This window comes from Oncorhynchus masou, chromosome 12 (genome assembly GCF_036934945.1).
Source record: "Oncorhynchus masou masou isolate Uvic2021 chromosome 12, UVic_Omas_1.1, whole genome shotgun sequence".
Classification (NCBI taxonomy): Eukaryota; Metazoa; Chordata; class Actinopteri; order Salmoniformes; family Salmonidae; genus Oncorhynchus; species Oncorhynchus masou.
The window spans coordinates 28,471,403-28,498,185 of NC_088223.1; the positions used below are offsets into that span (position 1 = coordinate 28,471,403).

At 43.7% G+C, this 26,783-nt stretch overlaps 1 protein-coding gene across 3 annotated transcripts in view; it reads left to right on the forward strand.

Moving 5' to 3' along the window:
* LOC135549808 (receptor-type tyrosine-protein phosphatase U-like) overlaps nt 1–26,783 on the forward strand; it is a 291,896-nt gene that overhangs the window by 239,152 nt on the left and 25,961 nt on the right. For all 3 annotated transcript variants that reach the window (XM_064980123.1, XM_064980124.1, XM_064980125.1), the window contains 4 exons: nt 1,075–1,262; nt 7,066–7,138; nt 7,367–7,443; nt 15,651–15,687. In XM_064980123.1, coding sequence (XP_064836195.1) covers nt 1,075–1,262; nt 7,066–7,138; nt 7,367–7,443; nt 15,651–15,687 — 375 coding nt within the window. The remainder of the gene's footprint in view (nt 1–1,074; nt 1,263–7,065; nt 7,139–7,366; nt 7,444–15,650; nt 15,688–26,783) is intronic.

Consider the following 26,783-nt stretch of genomic DNA (forward strand, 5'->3'; position numbering starts at 1 on the left):
ATTGAAATATTCTGTCGTGCCAGTCAATACATACATACAATATGTCTCCATAGAGATACATGCTTTTCCTTGAGCTGCCTGATGGGCTGAGCAGAGTGTCAGTTTAGTGTTTTGTTGAGCAGTTGGAGGTTGACCTTCAGTCATTCACTGAGGCCCACACTTGAATAGAATAGCATATACTGGCACTTATATAACTGTTACGAATCCCTTTTGGCCCGACAGTCTAGGGGGGATGATAATGAGACCCGTAACATAACTCATGCAAATTATAATTGTGACAAAGTAAAAGTGAGAACGAAATAACCACGACTACTGAAATCTACCGTAAAACTCAGGGTTTATTGTAAAACACACAGTAATGGGGGAGCAGGAAAAGGGGCTGAGCTGGACCCAAGGAAAGAAACAATAGGTATTCAAAAACACCACCAAGCTAGACTAGCCTACTTTAACAACAGCTAACTAACTAACCAAAAATACAGTGGGTGGTCCACCCAGGTCTAACTAGTGTATTTAACAAAGTCTACCTACGGGTAGTGTATGCCCATGGGCGACTTGTCTTGGTTTCCCCTTTTCCCACCAGCAAACAAACACAAACACCATAACCAAAAACAATACTCACAGGTGAGGACAAAGTGCTATGGAGGTGCTCAAACAAAAGAGAGGTTAATACACAAAGAGAGAGTGAACCACAGAGACCTACAGACATGGCATTTACAGAGAGATTGAGCTCTAGAGCAAACAACTGACAGGGTTTTTAAACCAAAGGAAAGGAACTGTGATAGGGTAGGAAACAGGAGGAGGTGTGTCTTCTGACTGATGATTGGATTGGTGACTGATTGGGGAGTGATGATTTTCACCTGTGAGGGGAGAAGGAGAGAAAAGAACACAGGATACACACACACACAGGATACACACACAGGATACTGGTATCCGTAACAATAACATATGTTATTTTGTGTAATGGTTAACACGTGTGAATGTACATTTGCGTCCGTCTTTGTTTATATGTCTGGGTATCCATCTTTGTGTGTCTTGCGTGCGTGCCGTGTTAATGCATGTGTATGTCTCCTCCAGACGAACAGAGGAGTTCAGTGAACGAGTCCAGCAGCCTGTTGGGTGGTTCCCCTCGACGCCACTGTCGTAGGAAGAGCTCTCCGTACCACACGGGTCAACTTCACCCCGCGGTCAGGGTGGCAGACCTCCTCCAACACATCAACCAGATGAAGACTGGGGAGGGATACGGCTTCAAACAGGAGTATGAGGTGAGAGGAGGGAGGGAGGGAGGGAGGGATGGAGGGGTCTGGGAAGGGGGAGAGAGAGAGAGTAAAGAATGAAGATGTTGTAGCATCCTTTGGGATTCAATTATGTAATTTTGGAGACAGAAGGCATTTTAATATCATTTCCAATGGCTTGTGTGTTCAGTAGGCTGCTGCTGGAGGCTTATTTTAATAAGCAGCATTCAATATAAACCTATAGTGGCTGTTTTATACCATCTCTCAATGTAAAGCTATTTCATTCTTCTCATATCTCTTTCAGATCTATTTGTATTTTCACCAAGAGTATATTAATTAAATGGCTTTCAAAAAAAATGTATTGTTCTCTTTGTGATTTACTTCAAAATCCCTCTATTCACCCAGTAACATTTAGCTTTTATTTTTACCTGAATCCAAACCTCCAGGATTCCACATGTGCTTTTCGATTCAGTAACCTCCCGAGGGCCCAACAAATTCCCCCTTCTGAAATCAATACCATGGTTGCTTTTTCACTCCTCCATCGCTTTCCCTCTCCTCCCGTCTTGCTCCCTTAGTCCAGTCTGTCGCCTGGAGAAATAAAGGAGATGAAGGAAAGATCAGTGGGAGACTGGTGTGTGTGTGTTTGTGTGTGCATGTGATGTATGTATCAGTGTGAGAATGGCTGTAGGACTTCATAACCCTTATTTCCCACTGGGCTGCTGAGGCGGCCATTGATCAGGCATGCCGCAAAGGACTGTGGGAGTTTATAAATGGCACTACAGGGCTTCAAGACTGGCTCAGATAGAACAAGGCTGAAGTCAGATAGCCATAACCAGATTACAACCAACTGGTTAGACTGTCAGGTTAGATCCAATCCTCCTCGTGGCTTCTGCCCAGCAGGCAAAACTGGTTGAAAGGATGTCATTACAAACCAGATTACAACAATGATTTATATTCATCACTGGATTAGAACCAGTTGACATCACTTCAACGGGGCTTCAGACATCATTCCTCGGGGCTTCAGGGGAGATAAAGAACATTGATTGAAACAAAGAGAATTTCCTTCTGACAATCAGCAGCTGAGACCCTGATGCATGATATAGGCTTGCAAAAAAGTCTGTCTATGGGCTGGTTCAATGTTAGTCACGCTCTGCTGTACGGAGAGTGAGAAGAAAAGTGAAAAGGAAAGAGGGAAGGAGAGAAAAGAAGAATGAGAGAGGCATCATGTCTTCTGTAAACAGGATTAGGTATGGTATTACCTGTGTAGGAGCGCGGTGCAGGTGTAATCCTCTGATCAGCATGCTGCCCCTGTCCCTGCGCTGTAGGTGGACGGCCGCCCCACGCTGCGATTGGGCCGGAGCTGATGAGGGTCTTAGTGTGCCAGGTTTGGAGCGCCTGGATGTGCCCGGTAAAGCAGCCAGGAGATAAGCCTGACTTAGCGTAGGACCGCGTGAACGTGGCACAACATGGACGCTACCGCCGCCATTGTAAAGTGTTTTCCACTAGTGCCGGCTGTCGGCCATACACCTGATTAGACTCATTTTCAGCCTAATACTTTTTCCACTTAAATTGTCTGCATAGCCCTCGCCCACGAGAATGAATGATATGCATCTTTTAGCCATCTATTGAGGCGGCAGGGTAGTGGTTAGAGCATTGGACTAGTAACCGGATGGTTGCAAGTTCAAACCCCCGAGCTGACAAGGTGCAAATCTGTCATTCTGCCCCTGAACAGGCAGTTAACCCACTGTTCCTACGCCATTATTCAAAATAAGAATTTGTTCTTAACTGACTTGCCTAGTTAAATAAAGGTAAAATAAATAAATAATAATTGATAGGACAAGCACCTGTCAGTTACAAAGGGAGTTAGGCCTGGGAAATACTGCTGTCCTGTCTCTTGGAACCTGGGTGTATGTGTGTTGCGTGCACTGTTGTTGCAGTCAAATTTCTTTACACTGCAGGAGAGAGCATGACTTTGCACGTCCCGTATAATGTGGTAATGATGAGTTGAAATCCACTTAGCCTATTGTTTTCTGGCTCATTCATTTTTTACATTTTGTGTGCAGGGTATTCCACAATTGAAGACTACATGCGGAAATGTCATGCTCTTTGTATTTCAGCAATATGATTGGCTGTTCATTCCAAGCTCCTGTGAGTCACAACTTCTCGAGCAGTACTTGAGTTGATGCCTTCACATGTCAAGCCCAGTAGAAATTCTGTTCGAGCTAGTAGACATTTTATTTTTTTTACAATTTTCTACCTTGTAGAATAATAGTGAAGACATCAACATTATGAAATAACACATATGGAATCATGTAGTAACCAAAAAAGTGAATCATGTAGTAACCAAATCAAAAATATTTCACCAAGGAGAGTGATGGAGTGCTGCATCAGATGACCTGGCCTCCACAATCACCCGACCTCAACCCAATTGAGATGGTTTGGGATGAGTTGGACCGCAGAGTGGAGGAAAAGCAGCCAACAAGTGCTCAGCATATGTGGGAACTCCTTCAAGACTATTGGAAAAGCATTCTTTGTGAAGCTGGTTGAGAGAATGCCAAGGGTGTGCAAAGTTGTCATCAAGTCGAAGGGTGCCAAATTCAGAATTCAAATATGAAATATATTTTGATTTGTTTAACACTTTGTTGGTTACTACATTATTCCATATATGTTATTTCATAGTGTTGATGTCTTCAATATTATTCTACAATGTAGAAAATAGTCAAAATAAAGAAAAACCCTTGAATTTGTTGACTGGTACTGTATGTCCATGGTCCCACATCCGTACAAGTAAACTAAAGATCTTGTTTGTATTTTTTATACATGCTGACATATGGCATTGTGGATCATACTGTGGATCATTTAGCTATTTGAATTGGAATTTTAGGACCCCTTAAGGTATCAAAAAATACATTTTTTAAATGATTTGACAACATTTTGAATTTGGCCTTACCACTATAGCCCAGAGAAACGCAACGAATAACACATTCATAAATGGTAAAAAAGACAGTCAAAAAATATATCATAAGAAACAAGGTTTTGAAATGTTAGTCCTATATCTAATAGATATATGAAATCTCAGGAAATATATCGTTTTGTTTTACACATACTGTATTTAACCCCTTTTTTGGGCAGGCACAAAACGACCTTCATCCTTCTATAAAAATAAATTCAACTGCTACTGGTTACATTCAGAAGAGTCCTATGACAATTGTGAAGATATGTTCATGAGAATCTCCCCTTTCCACAATAATGTCACATTAGTTTGTATCCCAAATGGTTCAGAGGCTACAAACAAAAGTTGGCACATAGACTGACCCTTGTTGGGGTCGTAGAGAAAAACAGAGACCACCGTTGTGTTCGTGAGAGCCACCCCTTTACACATGTCAAACCGTTCAGATGCTACAGACGTTTTTGTGAGAAGAGCGATTTTCGGGATATCTCACGGTCTGACAGACATCTCTACAACTCGGCCATCTTTCACGGCAGATGCAGAAGTGCAATATCAGCGGATGCAGTAGATTGAGACAGGACAAACACTTCAAAACCTGGTTTCTTATGATACACTTGACTGTTTTTTTTTGCCATTTATGAATGTGCTATTCAATGCATTTCTCTGGGCTATGGTAGTAAAGGCCAAATTCAACATTTTCTCAAATCATTTTTTAAATATATTTTTTAATACCTAAAGGGGTCCTAAAATTCAAAACAAAATGGCTAAATGATCCATAGTATGACCATATTGAAACATTGCCATATGTCTGCTTAGAATCATAGGTCCAACCGTTCAGACGCTACAGACATTTTGGCGAGAAGACAGATTTTCGGGATGTCTCGTGGTCTGACACACACCGCTCCAACTCTGCCAAGGTTCATGGCGGATGCGGTAGATTGAGACACATTCATGCAAAAACCCAGATATCTCTAGATTAAACGGATGGATTTTGATGGGGATTTTTGTATTATGTTACTGTACTGCACCGGTGTGTCAATTGACTCTAGGGGGTTAGAAGGAAGCTTGAAGCCCATGGAAGTCGACAGACTCTTACAGGGTTCTTTAAAAGCCCAGTGCAGTCAAAATGAAAATGTTCCTGTGTTTTATATCGTATGGTACAACAGCTGTTGAAACTAACACTGTAAAAGTGTGATAAAAAAAGCAGTGTTATGATTGTGATAGCTGCTATTTGAAATTACAATACAGCAGTCAAATGTACCGTTGGACACCAAAATAGAGTTTGGCTACTCCATGTGTTGTGGAAATCCCTGTGTTCCTTCGCAAACACGTCTGTCACGCTCACTCAGTCACTCATTCAATCTCTCGCTCTCTCCCTACTCTCTCGTCTCTACTCTCTCTCTCTCTCTCATAAAGTTGATTTAGATTCAATAGATTGTATCTCGCTGTTCTGCCAGATTGTGTATATTGTGCCATAAACATCTATCACAAATGTAGCGCTTTGATTCCAAGGTATTATAAAGCACTTGGATTGCAGGCAGGCCTACTCTCCATGCGTATGGAATGAGAGGGACTCAAGCTCGCCTCTTTACCTCCTCTCATCTCCTCTCCTCCTCTCCTCTCCTCTCCTCCTCTCATCCCCTCTCCTCTCCTCCTCTCCTCTCCTCCTCTCATCTCCTCTCCTCTCCTCCCCTCATCTCCTCTCCTCTCCTCCTCTCATCTCCTCTCCTCTCCTCCTCTCCTCTCCTCCTCTCATCTCCTCTCCTCCTCTCATCTCCTCTCCTCTCCTCCTCTCATCCCCTCTCCTCTCCTCCTCTCATCTCCTCTCCTCTCCTCCTCTCATCCCCTCTCCTCTCCTCCTCTCATCTCCTCTCCTCTCCTCTCCTCCTCTCCTCTCCTCCTCTCATCTCCTCTCCTCTCCTCCTCTCATCTCCTCTCCTCTCATCTCCTCTCCTCCTCTCATCCCCTCTCATCTCCTCTCCTCTCCTCCTCTCATCCCCTCTCCTCTCCTCCTCTCATCCCCTCGCCTCTCCTCCTCTCATCTCCTCTCCTCCTCTCTTCTCCTCTCCTCTCCTCCTCTCCTCTCCTCTCCTCTCCTCCTCTCCTCTCCTCTCCTCTCCTCTCCTCATCTCCTCTCCTCTCCTCCTCTCCTCCTCTCCTCTCCTCTCCTCTCCTCCTCTCCTCCTCTCCTCTCCTCTCCTTTCCTCTCATCTCCTCTCCTCATCTCCTCTCATCTCCTCTCATCCCCTCTCCTCTCCTCCTCTCATCCCCTCCCTCCTCTCCTCTCCCTCCTCTCATCTCCTCTCTCCTCCTCCCCTCTCTCCCCTCTCTCTCTCTCTCCTCTCCTCTCATCTCCTCTCCTCCTCTCATCTCCTCTCCTCCTCTCCTCTCCTCCTCCTCTCTCTCCTCTCCTCTCCTCTCTCCTCTCCTCTCCTCTCCTCCCTCTCCTCTCTCCTCTCCTCTCCTCTCCTCCTCTCCTCTCATCTCCTCTCATCTCCTCCTCTCATCCCCTCTCCTCTCTTCCTCTCCTCTCCTCCTCTCATCCCCTCTCCTTCTCTCATCTCCTCCTCTCCTCTCCTACTTTCATCTCCTCTCCTCCTTTCATCACCTCTCCTCTCCTCCTCTCATCCCCTCTCCTCTCCTCCTCTCATCCCCTCTCCTCCTCTCATAATCAGAGAACCTCAGGGTGACAGTCTAAATGAGGTAACAAAGCTAAGGAGACGTTAATCTGATGACACACTGTGTCCCTTGTGCTCTAGCAGTTTTTTAACACTCCAGTAACCAAGCTAAGTATTTCACTGTGTTTAAATCTGGTGATGACACAGGCCTGTATGCTAACGATATCTCACTGTCTTTGTGACCACTTGTTCCATCTCTTCTCAGAGTTTCTTTGATGGATGGGATGTCACCAAGAAGAAGGACAAGACTAAAGGGAGACATGACAGTTTGCTGGGGCGTAAGTACTGTTCAGACCCTCGCTCTAGAATGGAGAGGTATGCCATGTATGGAAGACCATTTACAGGAAAGCTACTGGAACTTAAATGTGTTTGCAATTATTGTATTAATTATAACCTGTCCTTAAGTCAGTTGCTATTAACAACCACTACTTTAAAAAAAGCTTTGTTTTGTTGAACCTGACTTCCTGGTTAAATAAAGCTGACATAAATGTCCCTCTCCCTTGTAGATGATCGTCATCGAGTCAAGCTGCACTCCCTCCTAGCAGACCCCAACTCTGACTATGTCAATGCCAACTACATAGACGTAAGTTACCCTCTCTGTCTCTCCTGCTCTCATTCCCTCTCTCATGCCCCCCATCTCCAGTCTGCACAGTCTCTGCCCACAGTTGCTCCTTAAACTGAGACTCAGCTGTGGGAACCAAAGATATTGCAGTGACTTACGATGTAAGAGGCTGCACTTGTGAGCATCCCCACAGCGTCTATGTATGTGCATGAAAGTTGGCTTTACTCTATTGCAATGTGATAGCTGTGTGATAACTGCTGCAGAGATGAGTCTCATGCCTAATTGTAATGCTAACTTTGTATTGTTAATTCCCGATCCCTCCCGTGAGAGCTGTGTGTCTGGCCCAGTGCTAGAGAAGTGCTAAAGGAGGGGTTAATGTAGTCTCTCTCAGCAGATGTCTGAAGGCTGGCCACAGGAAGGAGAGACTCTTGGGTAATGTAGTCTATCCCAGCAGCATTTTGTAGGCTGGCCAAAGCTGGCAGGCTACTGTACAGTATCTAAGGATGTCCAGTCTATAGGAACTCCAGTCCAAAGTGTGTGAGGATGTGACATCTAGAATCCGATCAGTGTATTGTCCTGTATCTGTATCTACCTGGGGGAGTTGTGTTGTGTGTATGGCCCAGTGCAGGAGAAGTGAGAGACTCCTACTCTACTGTGTGTTTACAGGTAGTCTCTCCCAAAAACCCTCTTTGGCTGGCCTCAGTTGGCGGGCTAGTACATTGTGTCTAAGAATGTGACAGCGAGGATATCCATTTAAAGAAGATTGTCCCCTCGTCCTGGCATTGTCCTGTCTCTTTATCGTAGGGGGTACCGGAATGGACATGGGATTTGAGATAGATATCGTGTCAGCAACACCATAAGATTCCATAAGATCCTATAAGATTCTATAAGCTAGGAGTTACTTTGTCCTCTGTGACAGCTGACGACTCGTCCAAAAGCTCTCCTAAGTCGACTCCGAGCTGCGTCTCTCTGTCTGTCTGATGATGTCAAAAGTCTGATCCTGTTCATCTGGTGATCAGTTAGTCGGGATCTCGTCTATTCATCTCCAGTGACTCTCATTCAGGAAACCAAGCCCAGTACCTGTTCATACCTCATCCCAGATACTATCTCTTCCAGCTCTGTGTCAAAGCTGTACAGCTAGTAATGTAGCTAGTGTTGGAGGAATATCCAGTTTGTGTGCTTGAGCAAGGGCCAAGCATTGTGTGTGTGTGTGGGGTGGGTGGGTGTGTGGCTGTGTGGGTGGCTGTGTGGCTGTGTGGCTGTGTGGGTGTGTGGGTGTGTGTGTATGCGGAGGCATTGCTGAATATGCACGCAGGTCAGGTAAAGGTGGCAGTCTCAAAAACCTCTTTTAGCAATTATTTCTCTTTGTTGAACACAGCCTGTTCAGTGAAGTGCCCAATCAGAGCAGGAAATAGCGTACAGCATTCTACTGCGTTCGTCTCCCTCATTGATTAGTTGTTTCACTATTGTGTTGTTTAACAAAAGAAGATTTAAGAGAAAGAAATAACTAGAAAAGAGAAGCTAAAATGGATAGAAAAGGTAAAGTAAAATGAAAAGGGAAAATTGATAGAAAATAAAAAGGTAAAATGAGCAGGTTGAGGTGAAGGGGAAGGTTTTTGTGTTAGAGCTCATGGAGAGTGTAAGGGCTCTGGTTCCATACTCCGTTGTTCTATTTGAAAGTGTCATTAGCATATGGGCCCTGTGAGGACACCTGCATCATTGTTAGGGCTGTCTACACCGCTGCCTGCGTGTCGTGGCAGGACCCCTGACTAGCCTTCCTGCTAGGCTAACCCACCCTCAGACGCCATACTAAATGATTAATGTGAAGAGGAGAAGGGGATGAATGGGGGGGGACTGGAAAAGCAGCACCCTGTCTCTGATTTGGGCTGTCTCTGAGGAGTGTCTCTTAGGAGGGTTGTATCCAGGAAGTTGAAGAAAAAGCTTGGGTTTCTACCTCTTTGCTATGGCAACAAGTGTGAGGCGTGAGGGTTTACACATTGATCCTCCACTGGTAGTGTGGAACAATCTCTCTCTCTCTCTCTCTCTCTCTCTCTCTCTCTCTCTGTCTCTGTCTCTGTCTCTGTCTGTCTCTCTCTCTCTCTCTCTCTCTCTCTCTCTCTCTCTCTCTGTCTCTGTCTCTGTCTCTGTCTGTCTCTCTCTCTCTCTCTCTCTCTCTCTCTAACCTCCCAAGTTCTCTCCTATCCCCCTGTTCTTTAATCATAATAATTAGCAATTTTTTTCTTTGCTTCCTTCCTTCTTTTTCTCTTTCTCTTTCCATCTTTTCTCAACCTTTGGGGCTTCTTAGATCCGGATAAACAGGGAAGTAAGTACTACGACTTCTCTTTCTTTCCTATCTATCCACCCAGTCACCCTGTGCCCTCTGCGTACCGCCTTACTTCCTTCCACCTTTCCATCGCTCCATTACTTTCTAATCTCTCCGTCTCTGACCCTCCCAGTCCCAGGCACCAGCTGCTCCCCAGAGTTTAATTTAGCCAAACCTGCTCCACTACACCACTACACTCTCTCTCATCTGCAGCCAGACTAGACTCACCTAGATTTAGGGATTTGTATTAGGTTTGTCTGTCCACCGTCACAGCAGAGATGACACAAAGCGTGTCTAACTGCAGGCAAGTCTGTCCCAATAGACAGAACCAGCAGTTAGAGCTTTATATTACATATGACACCTGCCCGACATCAAAAATGGCACAAAGGAACCAATGGGAGCAGAACTGTCTAGTGATGCTTCCTAAATGGTCCCCTATTACCACCACACTGCCCTATTACCACCACACTGCCCTATTAGCACCACACTGCCCTATTACCATCACACTGCCCTATTACCACCACACTGCCCTATTACCACCACACTGCCCTATTACCATCACACTGCCCTATTACCACCACACTGCCCTATTACCACCACACTGCCCTATTAGCACCACACTGCCCTATTACCACCACACTGCCCTATTACCACCACACTGCCCTATTACCACCACACTGCCCTATTACCACCACACTGCCCTATTACCACCACACTGCCCTATTACCACCACACTGCCCTATTACCACCACACTGCCCTATTACCACCACACTGCCCTATTATCACCACACTGCCCTATTAGCACCACACTGCCCTATTACCACCACCCTGCCCTATTACCACCACACTGCCCTATTACCACCACACTGCCCTATTACCACCACACTGCCCTATTACCATCACACTGCCCTATTACCATCACACTGCCCTATTACCACCACACTGCCTATTACCACCACACTGCCCTATACTGCCCTATTACCACCACACTGCCCTATACTGCCCTATTACCACCACACTGCTCATTACCATCACACTGCCCTATTACCATCACACTGCCCTATTACCACCACACTGCCCTATTACCACCACACTGCCCTATTACCACCACACTGCCCTATTACCACCACACTGCCCTATTACCATCACACTGCACTACTACCATCACATTGCCCTATTACCATCACACTGCCCTATTACCACCACACTGCCCTATTACCACCACACTGCCCTATTACCATCACACTGCCCTATTACCATCACACTGCACTACTACCATCACACTGCACTACTACCATCACACTGCCCATTACCATCACACTGCCCTATTACCACCACACTGCCCTATTACCACCACACTGCCCTATTACCACCACACTGCCCTATTACCACCACACTGCCCTATTACATCACACTGCCCTATTACCACCACACTGCCCTATTACCACAACACTGCCCTATTACCATCACACTGCCCTATTACCATCACACTGCCCTATTACCACCACACTGCCCTATTACCACCACATTGCCCTATTACCACCACACTGCCCTATTACCACCACACTGCCCTATTACCATCACACTACCCTATTACCATCACACTGCACTACTACCATCACACTGCACTACTACCATCCCACTGCCTATTACCATCACACTGCCCTATTACCACCACACTGCCCTATTACCACCACACTGCCCTATACTGCCCTATTACCACCACACTGCCCTATACTGCCCTATTACCATCACACTGCCCTATTACCATCACACTGCCCTATTACCACCACATTGCCCTAATACCACCACATTGCCCTATTACCACCACACTGCACTATTACCACCACACTGCCCTATTACCACCACACTGCCCTATTACCATCACACTGCACTACTACCATCACACTGCACTACTACTACTACCATCCAACTGCCCTATTACCATCACCTGCTCTTGCTGCGGGTTATTCCCTGATCCACCTCTACGCAGACAACACCATTCTGTATACCTCTGGCCCTTCTTTGGACACTGTGTTAACTAACCTGCAAACAAGCTTCAATGCCATACAACACACCTTCCGTGACCAGCAACTGCTACACGCTAGTAATACCAAATGCATGCTCTTCAACCGTTCGCTGCCTGCACCCGCCCCTTCGACTATCATCACTACTCTGGACGGTTCTGACTTGGAATATGTGGACATCTACAAATACCTAGGTGTCTGGCTAGACTGCAAATAGACTCATATTAATCATCTCCAATCCAAAATTCAATCTAGAATCGGCTTCCTATTTTGCAACAAAGCCTCCATCACTCACGCTGCCAAACATACCCTTGTAAAACTGACTATCCTACTGATCCTCGACTTTGGAGGTGTAATTTACAAAATAGCTTCCTATACCACCCACCACTGCGACTTGTATGCTCTAGTTGGCTGGCCCTCGCTACATAGTCGCGAGACCCAATGGCTCCAGGTAATCTATAAGTCTTTGCTAGGTAAAGCTCCGCCTTATCTCAGCTCACTGGTCACGATAACAGCATCCACCTGTAGCACGCAGTCCAGCAGGTTTATCTCACTGGTCATCCCCAAAGCCAACACCTACTTTGGCCAACTCTCCTTCCAGTTCTCTGCTGCCAATGGAACGAATTGCAAAAATCGCTGAAGCTGGAGACTTATATTTACCTTACTAACTTTAAACATCAGTTCTCTGAGCAGATAACCGATTGATGCAGCTGTACATAGCCCATCTGTAAATAGCCCACCCAATCTACCTACCTCATCCCATGTTGTTTTTATTTACTTTTCTGCTGTTTTCCACACCAGTATTTCTTCTTGCACATCACCATCTGCTCATCTATCACTCCAGTGTTAATTTGCTAAATTGTAATTACTTCGCTACTATGGCCTATTTATTGCCTTACCTCCTCACGCCATTTGCACACACTGTATATAGACTTTCTTTTTTAAATCTATTGTGTTATCGACTGTACGCTTGTTTAGCCCATGTGTAACTCGGTGTTGTTCTTTGTGTTACACTGCTTTGCTTTATCTTGGCCAGGTCGCAGTTGTAAATGAGAACTTGTTCTCAACTGGCCTACCTGGTTAAATAAAGGTGAAATAATAAAAAATAAAAAAAATACATTCACACTGCCCTATTACCATCACACTGCGCTACTACAATCCCGCTGCCCTATTACCATCCCACTGCCCTATTACCATCACACTGCCCTATTACCATCCCACTGCCCTATTACCATCCCACTGCGCTACTACAATCACGCTGCCCTATTACCATCACACTGCCCTATTACCATCACACTGCCCTATTACCATCACACTGCGCTACTACCATCTCACTGCGCTACTACCATCACACTGCCCTATTACCATCACACTGCCCTATTACCATCACACTGCCCTATTACCATCATTACATTACATCCTTACACTGCCCTATTACCATCACACTGCTCTACTACCATCACACTGCGCTACTACCATCACACTGCCCTATTAACATCACACTGCCCTATTACCATCACACTGCCCTATTACCATCACACTGCCCTATTACCATCATTACATTACATCCTTACACTGCCCTATTACCATCACACTGCTCTACTACCATCACACTGCGCTACTACCATCACACTGCCCTATTACCATCACACTGCGCTACTATCATCACACTGCCCTATTACCATCACACTGCGCTACTATCATCACACTGCCCTATTATCATCACACTGCGCTACTATCAGCACACTGCCCTATTACCGTTACACTGCCCTATTACCATCACACAGCACTATTACCATCACACAGCCCTATTACCATCATACTGCGCTAACTTTGGCCAGTCTATTACCTATATAGTTAATTACTTTTGGCCAGTCTATTACCTATATAGTTAATTAATTTTGGCTAGAGCTTAGATATGCCCTGAGGGCAGTAGAGACCCATGCAGAGAAAGCATGCAGGACCAAAGCCTGGATAGATACACACACCTTCAGATCAGACACTGCAGGGACTACTAGAGCATGTTCACAGGCAACACACTCACTGCCACACCCTGAACATTACATGTAAGACTCAGGTCTGTTTTCAACCTGTTTTCTGTCCCTGAATCACATTCTGTTGGATGTTTCTCACACATAGATTTTCATATAGTGTTTTGGCTAATCTTTGACTGCGTAGTGGGCTATCTATCTAGGCCAACTAGCTGTGGAAGAAGAGAAAATGTAAAGTGGGAGGTTGCCAACTTCAAACACGTCTTGGCTTTCTTCTTGTGGCCACTTGCTTTCTGTCCCATCATGTTGTGGCGCTGTGATGAATTTTATCATGGTTTATGTGTGGTGGGGAGCATGAGATAAAAATATATTTTTATTCAGTTCTTTTTCATCCATTTTGAATTTCACACTACTCGATGTGATGCTGTCTGCTCGCTGTAGGTGGAAGGTGGTGGTTGCCTAGGTGACAGACAGGAAGCACACACACACAGACACACACGGTTAACCATCTCCCCTCCTCTCCTTTTTGTGTGGCATGGCACTTGTGGAATGGGGTGTGTGTGTGTGTGTGTGCGTGTGCGTGTGTATTCCCTTACAGCCAGGCGCTATGATGGGATCATGCCCAGGCCTGGCGGATTTGTCTTGCTTTACATTCTCCACACAGAGAGAGAGTGAGACCATGAATAGCCATCCCATCTGACAGTGTCCAGCCTGGATCATAGCAGCACTAATACATCCCCCAGGAGAACATACAACGGCAGATCAGTCAGTGTCAATCGGCTGAAATTGCTCCTGGAGTCACAGATCTGTCACTGCTTTTGAACCAACTCCTATTCCCGCTGCATGCAAAGTGGTGTCAGTGGCAGAGACAGAGACTGAAATGGAGCTCGCTCATGCTGCTGGATATCAAATCATATCAAATCAAATTTTATTTGTCACATACACATGGTTAGCAGATGTTAATGCGAGTGTAGCGAAATGCTTGTGCTTCTAGTTCCGACAATGCAGTAATAACCAACAAGTAATCTAACTAACAATTCCTAAACTACTTTCTTATACACAGTGTAAGGGGATAAAGAATATGTACATAAGGATATATGAATGAGTGATGGTACAGAGCAGCATAGGCAAGATACAGTAGATGGTATCGAGTACAGTATATACATATGAGATGAGTATGTAAACAAAGTGGCATAGTTAAAGTGGCTAGTGATACATGTATTACATAAGGATGCAGTCGATGATATAGAGTACAGTATATACGTATGCATATGAGATGAATAATGTAGGGTAAGTAACATTATATAAGGTAGCATTGTTTAAAGTGGCTAGTGATATATTTACATCATTTCCCATCAATTCCCATTATTAAAGTGGCTGGAGTTGAGCGCGGATATGACCGCTTTGCCTCAGACAGTGTCAGATGAAAGCTGAAATTATTATAATTTCCCTTTTGTAGTTTATTATTGCTCTATACCTGAACAGATAATGGTAAAATGCTGCCTGAACAAAGAAGCTAATTGGTAGGAAGCTGCCCATTGAGAAGATTACGGTCCCCCTCTCTAGACAATTATGGCCGTTGTAGAGAATTGTCCTTTAGCTACCTGTTATTGGTCCTATTTTTACATTATGGAAATATTATAATATGAAAACCAACTGGTATTATATCTAGGTGGTTGATGAATACAACGCAAGCTCCACTACATATACAGTGTCATTCAATACCAGATGGAAAAGAAGAGATGATACGGAGGGAGGGGGATGGGGGTGGTTCTGTACAGTGGCTCCAGGGACTGGTCTTTACACTGTGCTACTCTGATGATCAACTCTCTCTCTCTTTCTCTCTCGTTCTTTCTTCCTCTACATCTCTTTTTCTTTTTTTACAGGGGTACCAGCGATCAAACCACTTCATAGCCACCCAAGGTGAGTACCATTGGAATCAATAACTGGTAAAATACCGTATTCTGTGTGTGTACTGTATGTATGTATGTGCATGCGCAGCCATGCCTCCCAGTTGTTGATGTTAAAATAATGATTTGAATTGTTAATGTGTAAACACCAGTGGAGGTTGCTGAGGGGAGGACGGCTCATAATAATTGCTGGAACAGAGTAAATGGAATGGCATCAAACACACAGAAACCATCTCCTGCGCTCTCTCTCCAAGCTCTTTATCTCTCTCTCTCTTCTCTCATCTCTCGCTCTCTCTCTCTCCCGGGTGGCGCACCGGTCTAAGGCACTGCATCTCAGTGCTAGAGGCATCACTACAGACCTGGTTTGATTCCAGGCTGTATCACAACCGGCTGTGATTGGGACTCCCATAGGGCGGCACACAATTGGCCCAGTGTCGTGCGGGTAAGGGCTTGGCCGGGGTAGGCAGTCATTGTAAATAAGAATATGTGCTTAATAACTGAGTTGCCTAGTTAAATAAAGGTAAAACAAATTTGAATCTCTCGCGCTCTCTCTCGCTCTCTCATCTCTCTTCTCTCGCTCTCTCACTCTCTCATCTCTCGCTCCTATCTCTTTCTCTCTCACTCTCTCTCTCTCTCTCTCATCTCTCGCTCCAATCTCTTTCTCTCTCTCTCTCTCTCTCTCATCTCTCGCTCCAATCTCTCTCGCTCCTATCTCTTTCTCTCTCTCGAGCCTCTCTCTCTCTCTCTCTCTCTCTCTCTGCTCCTCTAGCTCCTCTCTCTCTCACTCCTATCTCTTTCTTTCTCTCGCTCCTCTCTCTCTCTCTCGCTCCTCTCTCTCTCTCTCTCTCTCTCTTTCTCTCTTTCTCTCTCTCTCTCTCTCTCACATCTCTTTCTCTCTCTCTCGCTCCTCTCTCTCTCTCTCTCTCTCTCTCTCTCTCTCTCTCTCTCTCTCTCTCTCTCTCTCTCTCTCATCTCTTTCAATTCAATTCAATTCAAGGGCTTTATTGGCATGGGAAACATGTGTTAACATTGCCAAAGCAAGTGAGATAGATAATATATAAAGTGTATATATAAAGTGAAAAACAATAAAAATTAAAAGTAAACATTACACATACAGAAGTTTCAAAACAATAAAGACATTACAAATGTCATATTATATATATACAGTGTTTTAACAATGTGCAAATGGTTAAAGGACACAAGATAAAATAAATAAGCATAAATATGGGTTGTATTTACAATGGTGTTTGTTCTTCACTGGTTGCCCTTTTCTCGTGGCAACAGGTCACAAATCTTGCTGCTGTGATGGCACACTGTGGAATTTCACCCAGTAGATATGGGAGTTTTTCAAAATTGGATTTGTTTTCGAATTCTTTGTGGATCTTTGTAATCTGAGGGAAATATGTCTCTCTAATATGGTCATACATTGGGCAGGAGGTTAGGAAGTGCAGCTCAGTTTCCACCTCATTTTGTGGGCAGTGAGCACATAGCCTGTCTTCTCTTGAGAGCCATGTCTGCCTACGGCGGCCTTTCTCAATAGCAAGGCTATGCTCACTGAGTCTGTACATAGTCAAAGCTTTCCTTAATTTTGGGTCAGTCACAGTGGTCAGGTATTCCGCCGCTGTGTACTCTCTGTGTAGGGCCAAATAGCATTCTAGTTTGCTCTGTTTTTTTGTTAATTCTTTCCAATGTGTCAAGTAATTATCTCTTTGTTTTCTCATGATTTGGTTGGGTCTAATTGTGCTGTTGTCCTGGGGCTCTGTAGGGTGTGTTTGTGTTTGTGAACAGAGCCCCAGGACCAGCTTGCTTAGGGGACTCTTCTCCAGGTTCATCTCTCTGTGGGTGATGGCTTTGTTATGGAAGGTTTGGGAATCGCTTCCTTTTAGGTGGTTATATAATTTTTTTTTCTGGATTTTGATAATTAGTGGGTATCGGCCTAATTCTGCTCTGCATGCAGTATTTGGTGTTCTACGTTGTACACGGAGGATATTTTTGCGGAATTCTGCGTGCAGAGTCTCAATTTGGTGTTTGTCCCATTTTGTGAAGTCTTGGTTGGTGAGCGGACCCCAGACATCACAACCATAAAGGGCAATGGGCTCTATGACTGATTCAAGTATTTTTAGCCAAATCCTAATTAGTATGTTGAAATTTATGTTCCTTTTGATGGCATAGAATGCCTGTCACGCCTTGGTCTTAGTATTTTGTGTTTTCGTTAATTAGTTGGTCAGGCCAGGGTGTGACATGGGTTTATGTTGTTGTATTTCATGGTGGGGTTTTTGTAGTATTTGGGATTGCGGCTGAGTAGGGGTGCTGTATAGGCTTGGCTGCCTGAGGCGGTTCTCAATCAGAGTCAGGTGATTCTCGTTGTCTCTGATTGGGAACCGTATTTAGGTAGCCAGGGTTTCACTTTGTATTTCGTGGGTGATTGTTCCTGTCTCTGTGTAGTGTTCACCAGATAGGCTGTAATAGGTTTCACGGTCCGTTTTGTTGTTTTTTGTATTTATAAGTTATTTCGTGTATCGTCATTTGTTCCATTAACTTCTTGAAACTCCCCAACCCGGATCCGGGTTTGTGACTAAGCCTCAGGCTCATTAGCATAACGCAACGTTAACGATTTCTGAAAATCGCAAATAAAATTAAAATAATGCGTTTGCTCTCAAGCTTAGCCTTTTCTTAACAACACTGTCATCTCAGATTTTCAAAATATGCTTTTGAACCATAGAAATGGACTAATTTGTGTAAGAGTATGCAAAGCTAGCATAGCATTTTGTGTAGCATGTAGCACGCAACATTTTCACAAAAGCCAGATAACCAAATAAATAAAATCATTTACCTTTGAAGAGCTTCTGATGTTTTCAATGAGGAGACTCCCAGCCACATACCAGATGCGCAGTGTTTCCTGAAAGCGTCTGTGTGTAGGAGAAATCGTTCCGTTTTCTACATTGCGCCTGGCTACCGAAACGAACCGAAAATGCAGTCACCTACAACGTGAAACTTTTTCCGGATTAACTACATAATATCGATCGAAACATGGCAAACGTTGTTTGGAATCAATCCTCAAGGTGTTTTTTCACATATCTCTTCATTGACATGCAGTTCGTGGAAGCTTGCTTCCCTCTCTGTGTCCCATGGAAAAATACTGGCAGGTGACTTTTGCGCACCAATTTCGTCGCAGGACACCGGGCGGACACGTGGTAAATGTGGTCTCTTATGGTCAATCTTCCAATGATCTGCCTACAAATACGTCACAATGCTGCAGACACCTTGGGGAAACGATAGAAAGGGTTGATTCATTCCTCTTGCGTTCACAGCCATATAAGGAGATCATGAAAGACAGAGCCTCAAAAATCCTTGTCATTTCCTGGATGCCATCTCATCTTGGTTTTGCCTGAAGCTCACGTTAAAGGGCACGCACAGAGAAGATATTTGTATTTCTGGACACGTCAGAGTGTTTTCTTTCGAACAGTAGCAATTATATGCATAGTCGAGCATCTTTTTGTGACAAAATATCTTGTTTAAAACGGGAACGTTTTTCATCCAAAAATGAAATAGCGCCACCATAGATGTAAGAGGTTAAAGAACATGAGTAACCAACACGCTGCATTTCGGTCTGACTTTCTTTCGACAAACGAAGAACGCCGTTACAATGCCCTTCTTGCCTTGTCTCTCAGATAGTTCACAGCTTTGTGGAAGTTACCTGTGGCGCTGATGTTTAGGCCAAGGTATGTATAGTTTTTTGTGTGCTCTAGGGCAACAGTGTCTAGATGGAATTTGTATTTGTGGTCCTGGTGACTGGACCTTTTATGGAACACCATTATTTTGGTCTTACTGAGATTTACTGTCAGGGCCCAGATCTGACAGAATCTGTGCATAAGATCTAGGTGCTGCTGTAGGCCCTCCTTGGTTGGTGACAGAAGCACCAGATCATCAGCAAACAGCAGACATTTGACTTCGGATTCTAGCAGGGGGAGGCCGGGTGCTGCAGACATTTCTAGTGCCCGCGCCAATTTGTTGATATATATGTTGAAGAGGGTGGGGCTTAAGCTGCATCCCTGTCTAACCCCACGACCCTGTGTGAAGAAATGTGTGTGTTTTTTGCCAATTTTAACCTCACACTTGTTGTTTGTGTACATGGATTTTATAATGTCGTATGTTTTACCCCCAACACCACTTTCCATCAGTTTGTATAGCAGACCCTCATGCCAAATTGAGTCGAAGGCTTTTTTGAAATCAACAAAGCATGAGAAGACTTTGCCTTTGTTTTGGTTTGTTTGGTTGTCAATTAGGGTGTGCAGGGTGAATACATGGTCTGTTGTACCGTAATTTGGTAAAAAGCCAATTTGAAATTTGCTCAGTACATTGTTTTCATTGAGGAAATGTAGTAGTCTGGTAGTCTTTAATAGTTGATTCTAAGATCTGTATTTGATCATGTATATGTTTTTGCTCTTTATTCTTTGTTATAGAGCCAAAAAGATTGGAGAAGTGGTTTACCCATACATCTCCATTTTGCATAGATAATTCTTCGTGTTGTTGTTTGTTTAGTGTTTTCCAATTTTCCCAGAAGTGGTTAGAGTCTATGGATTCTTCAATTGCATTGAGCTGATTTCTGACATGCTGTTCCTTCTTTTTCTGTATTGTATTTCTGTATTGTTTTAGTGATTCACCATAGTGAAGGCATAGACTCAGGTTTTCCGGGTCTCTTATGTTTTTGGTTGGACAGGTTTCTCAATTTCTTAGATTTTTGCATTCTTCATCAAACCATTTGTCATTATTGTTAATTTTCTTCGGTTTTCTATTTGAGATTTTTAGATTTGATAGGGAAGCTGAGAGGTCAAATATACTGTTAAGATTTTCTACTGCCAAGTTTACACCTTCACTATTACAGTGGAATGTTTTACCTAGGAAATTGTCTAAAAGGGATTGAATTTTGTTGTTGCCTAATTGTTTTTTGGTAGGTTTCCAAGCTGCATTCCTTCCATCTATAGCATTTCTTAATGTTACTCAGTTCCTTTGGCTTTGATGCCTGATGATTGAGTATTGCTCTGTTTAAGTAGACTGTGATTTTTCTGTGGTCTGATAGGGGTGTCAGTGGGCTGACTGTGAACGCTCTGAGAGACTCTGGGTTGAGGTCAGTGATAAAGTAGTCTACAGTACTACTGCCAAGAGATGAGCTATAGGTGTACCTACCATAGGAGTCCCCTCGAAGCCTACCGTTGACTACGTACATACCAAGCGTGCGACAGAGCTGCAGGAGTTGTGACCCGTTTTTGTTGGTTATGTTGTCATAGTTGTGCCTGGGGGGGCATATGTGGGAGGGAATGCTGTCACCTCCGGGCAGGTGTTTGTCCCCCTGTGTGCTGAGGGTGTCAGGTTCTTGTCCGGTTCTGGCATTTAGGTCGCCACAGACTAGTACATGTCCCTGGGTCTGGAAATGATTGATTTCCCCCTCCAGGATGGAGAAGCTGTCTTCATTAAAATATGGGGATTCTAGTGGGGGGGATATAGGTAGCACACAGGAGGACATTTTTCTCTGTTAGAGTAATTTCCTTTTGAATTTCTAGCCAAATGTAGGATGTTCTTGTTTTGATTAATTTAATGGAGTGAGTTAGGTCTGCTCTATACCAAATTAGCATACCCCCTGAGTCCCTTCCCTGTTTCACACCTGGTAGTTTGGTGGATGGGACTACCATCTCTCTGTAACCTAGAGGGCAACCAGTGGGTCCGTCTCCTCTATACCAGGTTTCTTGCAGGATGACAATGTCTGTATTACCGATTTCTTTGGTGAAGTCCGGGTTTCTGTTCTTTAGGCCAAAGGCAGATGACCTCAGGCCTTGTATATTCCAGGATGATATAGTGAAGGCTTTTTGTTCCATAGAGTGTCCAATGTTGTTGGTCGTGGTTTGGCCTCAGGCCAGTAAGTGTGTGCTGAGCATCTCTCGCACACACAAGCATACATTCACACACTGGTTTTCCATCACGTTCTGTAGCTGGGTTAAATGTTCCTACAACCTCAACACCACTTCTCTCTACCGTTAGTCACATGTACCTGTACATAGGCCAACTGAGTCTGAATATGTTACAGCACATAGCTGTAGCTCTCTGTGAAGTCTCTATGTGTCTCTCCTCCCCTACATCTGTGCATAGTTCTGCTACTCCCTCAAGTCAGGACCTAGAACATAGTTCCCCCCCCCACACACACACAGATATATATATAATTTATTCTTCCTTAGCTCTGATCTTATTAGTTTAGTATGTGATTCCCCTCTGGTGTCTTTCCCTCTTTCTTTTTGGTCCCAATTCCCACCACTCCACACAAGGAAGATTTCAGTTCACTTGCTCTTCTAAAACCTCTCTGTCTTTCTCTTGCTCTTGCTCTTTTTCTGTCTCTCTTTCTCTCTCTCTCTTTCTCTCTTTCTCTCTCTCTCCCCCTCTCACTCTCACACACACAAATACTTATACAGTATACACACGTTTCTGCATACATATTACATAGCCACTGGCATACACAAATGTGTCTCTGTTCTCTTACTGAGGCAGACTGAATACATTTTAGAATGCATGGTAAAAAAAGCCAGGAGGCCAGATGAGGTTGACTACCACAGAAAGTATTCATATCCCTTGACTTATTCCACATTTTGTTGTGTTAAAGTCTGAATTCAAATTTTTTTGGCTCACTCATCTACACATAGTACCCCATAACAAAGTGAAACATGCTTTTAGAATCTTTAGCAAATGTATTGAAAATTATGTACAGAAATATCTAATTTACACAAGTATTCACATCCCTGAGTCGCTTACAACGGTGAGTTTTTTTTGGGTAAGTCTGTAAGAGAATTGCACACTTGGATTGTACAATATTTGCCCATTATTCTTTTTTAAAATATTCAATCTCTGAAGTTGATTGTTGATCATTGCAAGACAGACATTTTCAAGTCTTGCTGTAGATTTTCAACTGATTTAAGTCACAACAGTCACTAGGCCACTCAGGAACATTCAATGTCGTCTTTGTAAGCAACTCCAGTGTTGATTTGGTCTTGTGTTTTAGGTTATTGTCCTGCTGAAAGGTGAATTTGTCTCTCAGTATCTGTTGGAAGCAGACTGAACCAGGTTTTCCTCAAGGATTTTACCTGTGCTTATAGCTGTATTCCATTTCTTTTTATTCGAAAAAACCTCCCTACTACTTGCCGATGAAAAGCATACTCAAACATGATGCAGCCATCACCATGCTTGAAAATATACTGAACAAAAACATAAGTACAAATATAAGTGTTGGTTTCATGAGCTGAAATAAAAGATCCCAGAAATGTTCCAGACGCACAAAAATATAATTTCTCTCAAATGTTGTGCACAAATTTGATTACAATGCCAAGATAATCCATCCACGGTTGTGGCAAATCAAGAAGCTGATTAAACAGCATAATCATTACACAGGTACCCCTTTTGCTGGGGACAATAAATGGCCACTCTAAAATGTGCAGGTTTGTCACACAACACAATGCCACGTATGTCTCAAGTTTTGAGGAAGCATGCAATTGGCATGATGACTGCAGGAATGTCCACCAAAGCATTTGCCAAAGATTTGAATGTAGCTTTCTTTACCATAAGCCACCTTTGTTTGTTTTAACGAATTTGGCAGCATGTCCAACTGGCCTTACTACCGCGGAATACTTGTAACGAAGCCAACCCAGTACCTCCATATCTGGCTTCTTCACCTGCGTGATCGTCTGAGACCAGCCACCCGGACAGCTGATGAAACTGGGTTTGCACAACCAAAGATTTTTTTTGCACAAACTGTCAGAAACCGTCTCAGGGAATATCATCTGCATGCACGTTGTCCTCACCAGGGTCTTGACCTGACTGCAGTTTGACGTCGCAACCGACTTCAGTGGGCAAATGCTCACCTTCGATGGCCACTAGCATACTGGAGAAGACTGCTCTTCATGAATGAATCCCGGTTTCAACTGTACCGGGCAGATGACAATGAGCTTAGCGTGAATGTCGTTGTGTGGGCGAGCTGTTTGCTGATGACAACTTTGTGAACAGAGTGACCCATGGTGGGGGTGAGGTTATGGTATGGGCAGGCAGTCAGGCATAAGCTACAAACACAATTGCATTTTAGTGCATGTCGATTCCGTGATGAGATCCTGAGGCCCCTTATCGTGCCATTCATCCACAGCCATCACCTGAAAGCTGACAATGTCCCAGTTCTTCCATGGCCTGCATACTCACCAGACATATCACCCATTGAGCATGGTTGGAATGCTCTGGATTGACCTGTACAACCGCATGTTCCAGTGCCCGCCAATATCCAGCAACTTCGCACAGCTAATGAAAGGGAGGGAGACAACATTCCACAGGCCACGATCAACAGCCTGATTAACTATGCGAAGGATATGTGTTTCGCTGCATGAGGCAAATGGTGGTCACATCAGATACTGACTGGTTTTCTGATCCACACCCCTATTTTTTTAAGGTATCTGTGACCAGCAGATACATATTTGTTATCCCAGTCATGTGAAATTCATAGATTAGTGGCTCAAATTCATAGATTAGTGGAATTTATTTAAATTGACAGATTTCCTTATATGAACTGTATATCTTTGTTCAGTATATATAAAGAGTGGTATGCAGTGATGTGTTGTGTGGGATTTGTGCCAAACAAATAACACTTTGTATTCATGACAAAAAGTTTGCATGTTTTGTAATATTTGTAATTATTTTCACGCTGTCATTTAGGTTAGTATTTTGGAGAAATTACAATGTTGTTGATCCATCCTCAGTTTTCTCATATCGCAACCATTAAACTCTTTAAAATCACCATTGGCCTCATGGTGAAATCCCTGAGCAGTTTTCTTCCTCTCCAGCAACTGAGTTATGAAGGATGCCTGTATCTTTCTGGTGACTGGGTGGGTTGATACACCATCCAAAGTGTAATTAATAATAACTTCACCTTGCTCAAAGGAATATGTGACTCACCACCTGGATGTAGCAAAAGTTTAAATGGTGTTTTTTACATTAGATAAAAGTAGAGACTCAGAGCTACAAAATGGTATATCATACACTACAGTTGAGGAACAATGGGAATGTAATTCTGCTTTGAATTTTTTTTTGAAAATTGCCTTTGAATGTTTTGCTATTTAGTGAAGAGCTCTTCTTTGTCTACACCTATTCAGCATATTTTACACCCTCACCCTAAGCTTTAGCCCCACCCATCTTATTTCGCTCTCGAAGTGCGCACTTGATGCTCTGGCCGATGATTTGTTTACCTCTGGATAGCATGAAAACAGCCTAAACAGCTCTGCAGGCAACAATTTCATTACGCTTTTTTGCAGACTTTTACTGACACCGGCCATATTCATCGGGTGTTGCACACCCGTCATGTAACATTAGCTAATGAGCCAGCTAGTTAAACAATGAACAGTGCCAACAATGCCACAGTGCTGGGAGCTAACCAACCATGTTCAATGTAAGCTAACTAGAACAGCAAATGGCTCTGGGAAATGAATGATAACATCAGCTAGGGAGCCAGGCAGCTAACGTTAGCTAGCTAGCTAACAGTACAGTTTAGCTTGAAATTAAACCACTTTCTGTCAAAATTAGAGAGCGTGTAATATCTGAAAATGTAGCTAGCTGACACTACACTATCTTACCTGTATACATCATTGAGCATGGACACGTCTCCCTGACAGGAATGCCATGCCACGGTTGCCCTTAGTTTGAAGATGTAATCCGGAGACAAGTGTTTCCTCTGTCTCTTTAGATATCATACTCTAATTCCACTGATTTCAAAACTTGATCCTCCAGAAAGTGGACAGCTCCACTACACAACACATTTAAAAAAGCAGCATTCGACAGGATTACCAACACAGACTGATGAGCTTCTATGGCAGATCAATCCAAACTCCTCTCTCGAAATATTCAGCCCACTCATTACCTCAGCCAATCATGGCTAGTGGGAAGGTTGCTTAACCAACAAGGCTTAGAATTTAACAATTGTATTCATATTTACAGATGGCATACAAGTTTGTTTTAAGGCACATTCAAGAAGGTATTTCTGCCAAAGAAAATGCATTTAGATAAAAAAATATGATTTGTTTACGTTCAAACGGTTCTTCTGTGAAGTCGTGACTTGCCACATATGCCTATTTTCCTGAATAGGGTCACATATTTAGCACCTGCTTTTTTTATTTTTAAACATCTACCATTCGCTGCGGCCCTTTGCAAGACATTGAAGAACATCCCTGGTCTTTGAATCTGTGCTTGAAATTCACTACTCGATTGAGGGACCTTAGAGATAATAGTATGTGTGGGGTACGGAGATGGGGTCGTCATTCAAAAATCATGTTACCCGCTATTATTTAACACAGAATGAGTACATGCAACTTATTATGCGATTTGTTATGCACATTTTTACTCCTGAACGTATTTTGGCTTGCCATTACAAAGGGGTTGAATACTTATTGACTCAAGACATTCCAGCTTTAACATTTTTTATAATTTCAAAATGTTGCTACAAACAAAATTTTACTTTGTCGTTATGGGTTATTTTGTGTAGATCAGTGACACACAATCTCAATTTAATCCATTTTAAATTCAGTCTGCAACACAAAAATACTTTCTGAAGGCACTGTATATTTAAACTGTATGTATAGGTGTGTGTGTGTGTAGGCAGGTGCCTGGAGCGAAACTGGTGTCCAAGGATGAGGTGGAGGAGGTAGTGGAGGAGTGTTGCTCTGAAGCCCTGTGTCCACACAGCAACATTACGCTGAGCATACAGATGTGCCCTGGGAGGATGCACCATTATCTATCACTTCTCTGACAGCCCGGGCCCTCTGGCCCTCAGTGAGGAGTGCTGCTGGAAATTAAACAACATGTCGTCATATTAATAATACAGTAGACACTACGTGGGGGCTAGGTGCCAGGCATCTCAAGTAGGATCCACTGTGGAGGCTTCATGTTAAGGCAAACTGTGAAAAACACTGCGGAAACAACAACCGCCTTGGTTGTATTTGATCATATGGCTTATTTATAAGAGACAAAGCGAATGAGAGAGGAGGGTGGAACAACAAGGGAAACAAAGCGAATGAGAGAGGGGGGTGGAACAACGAG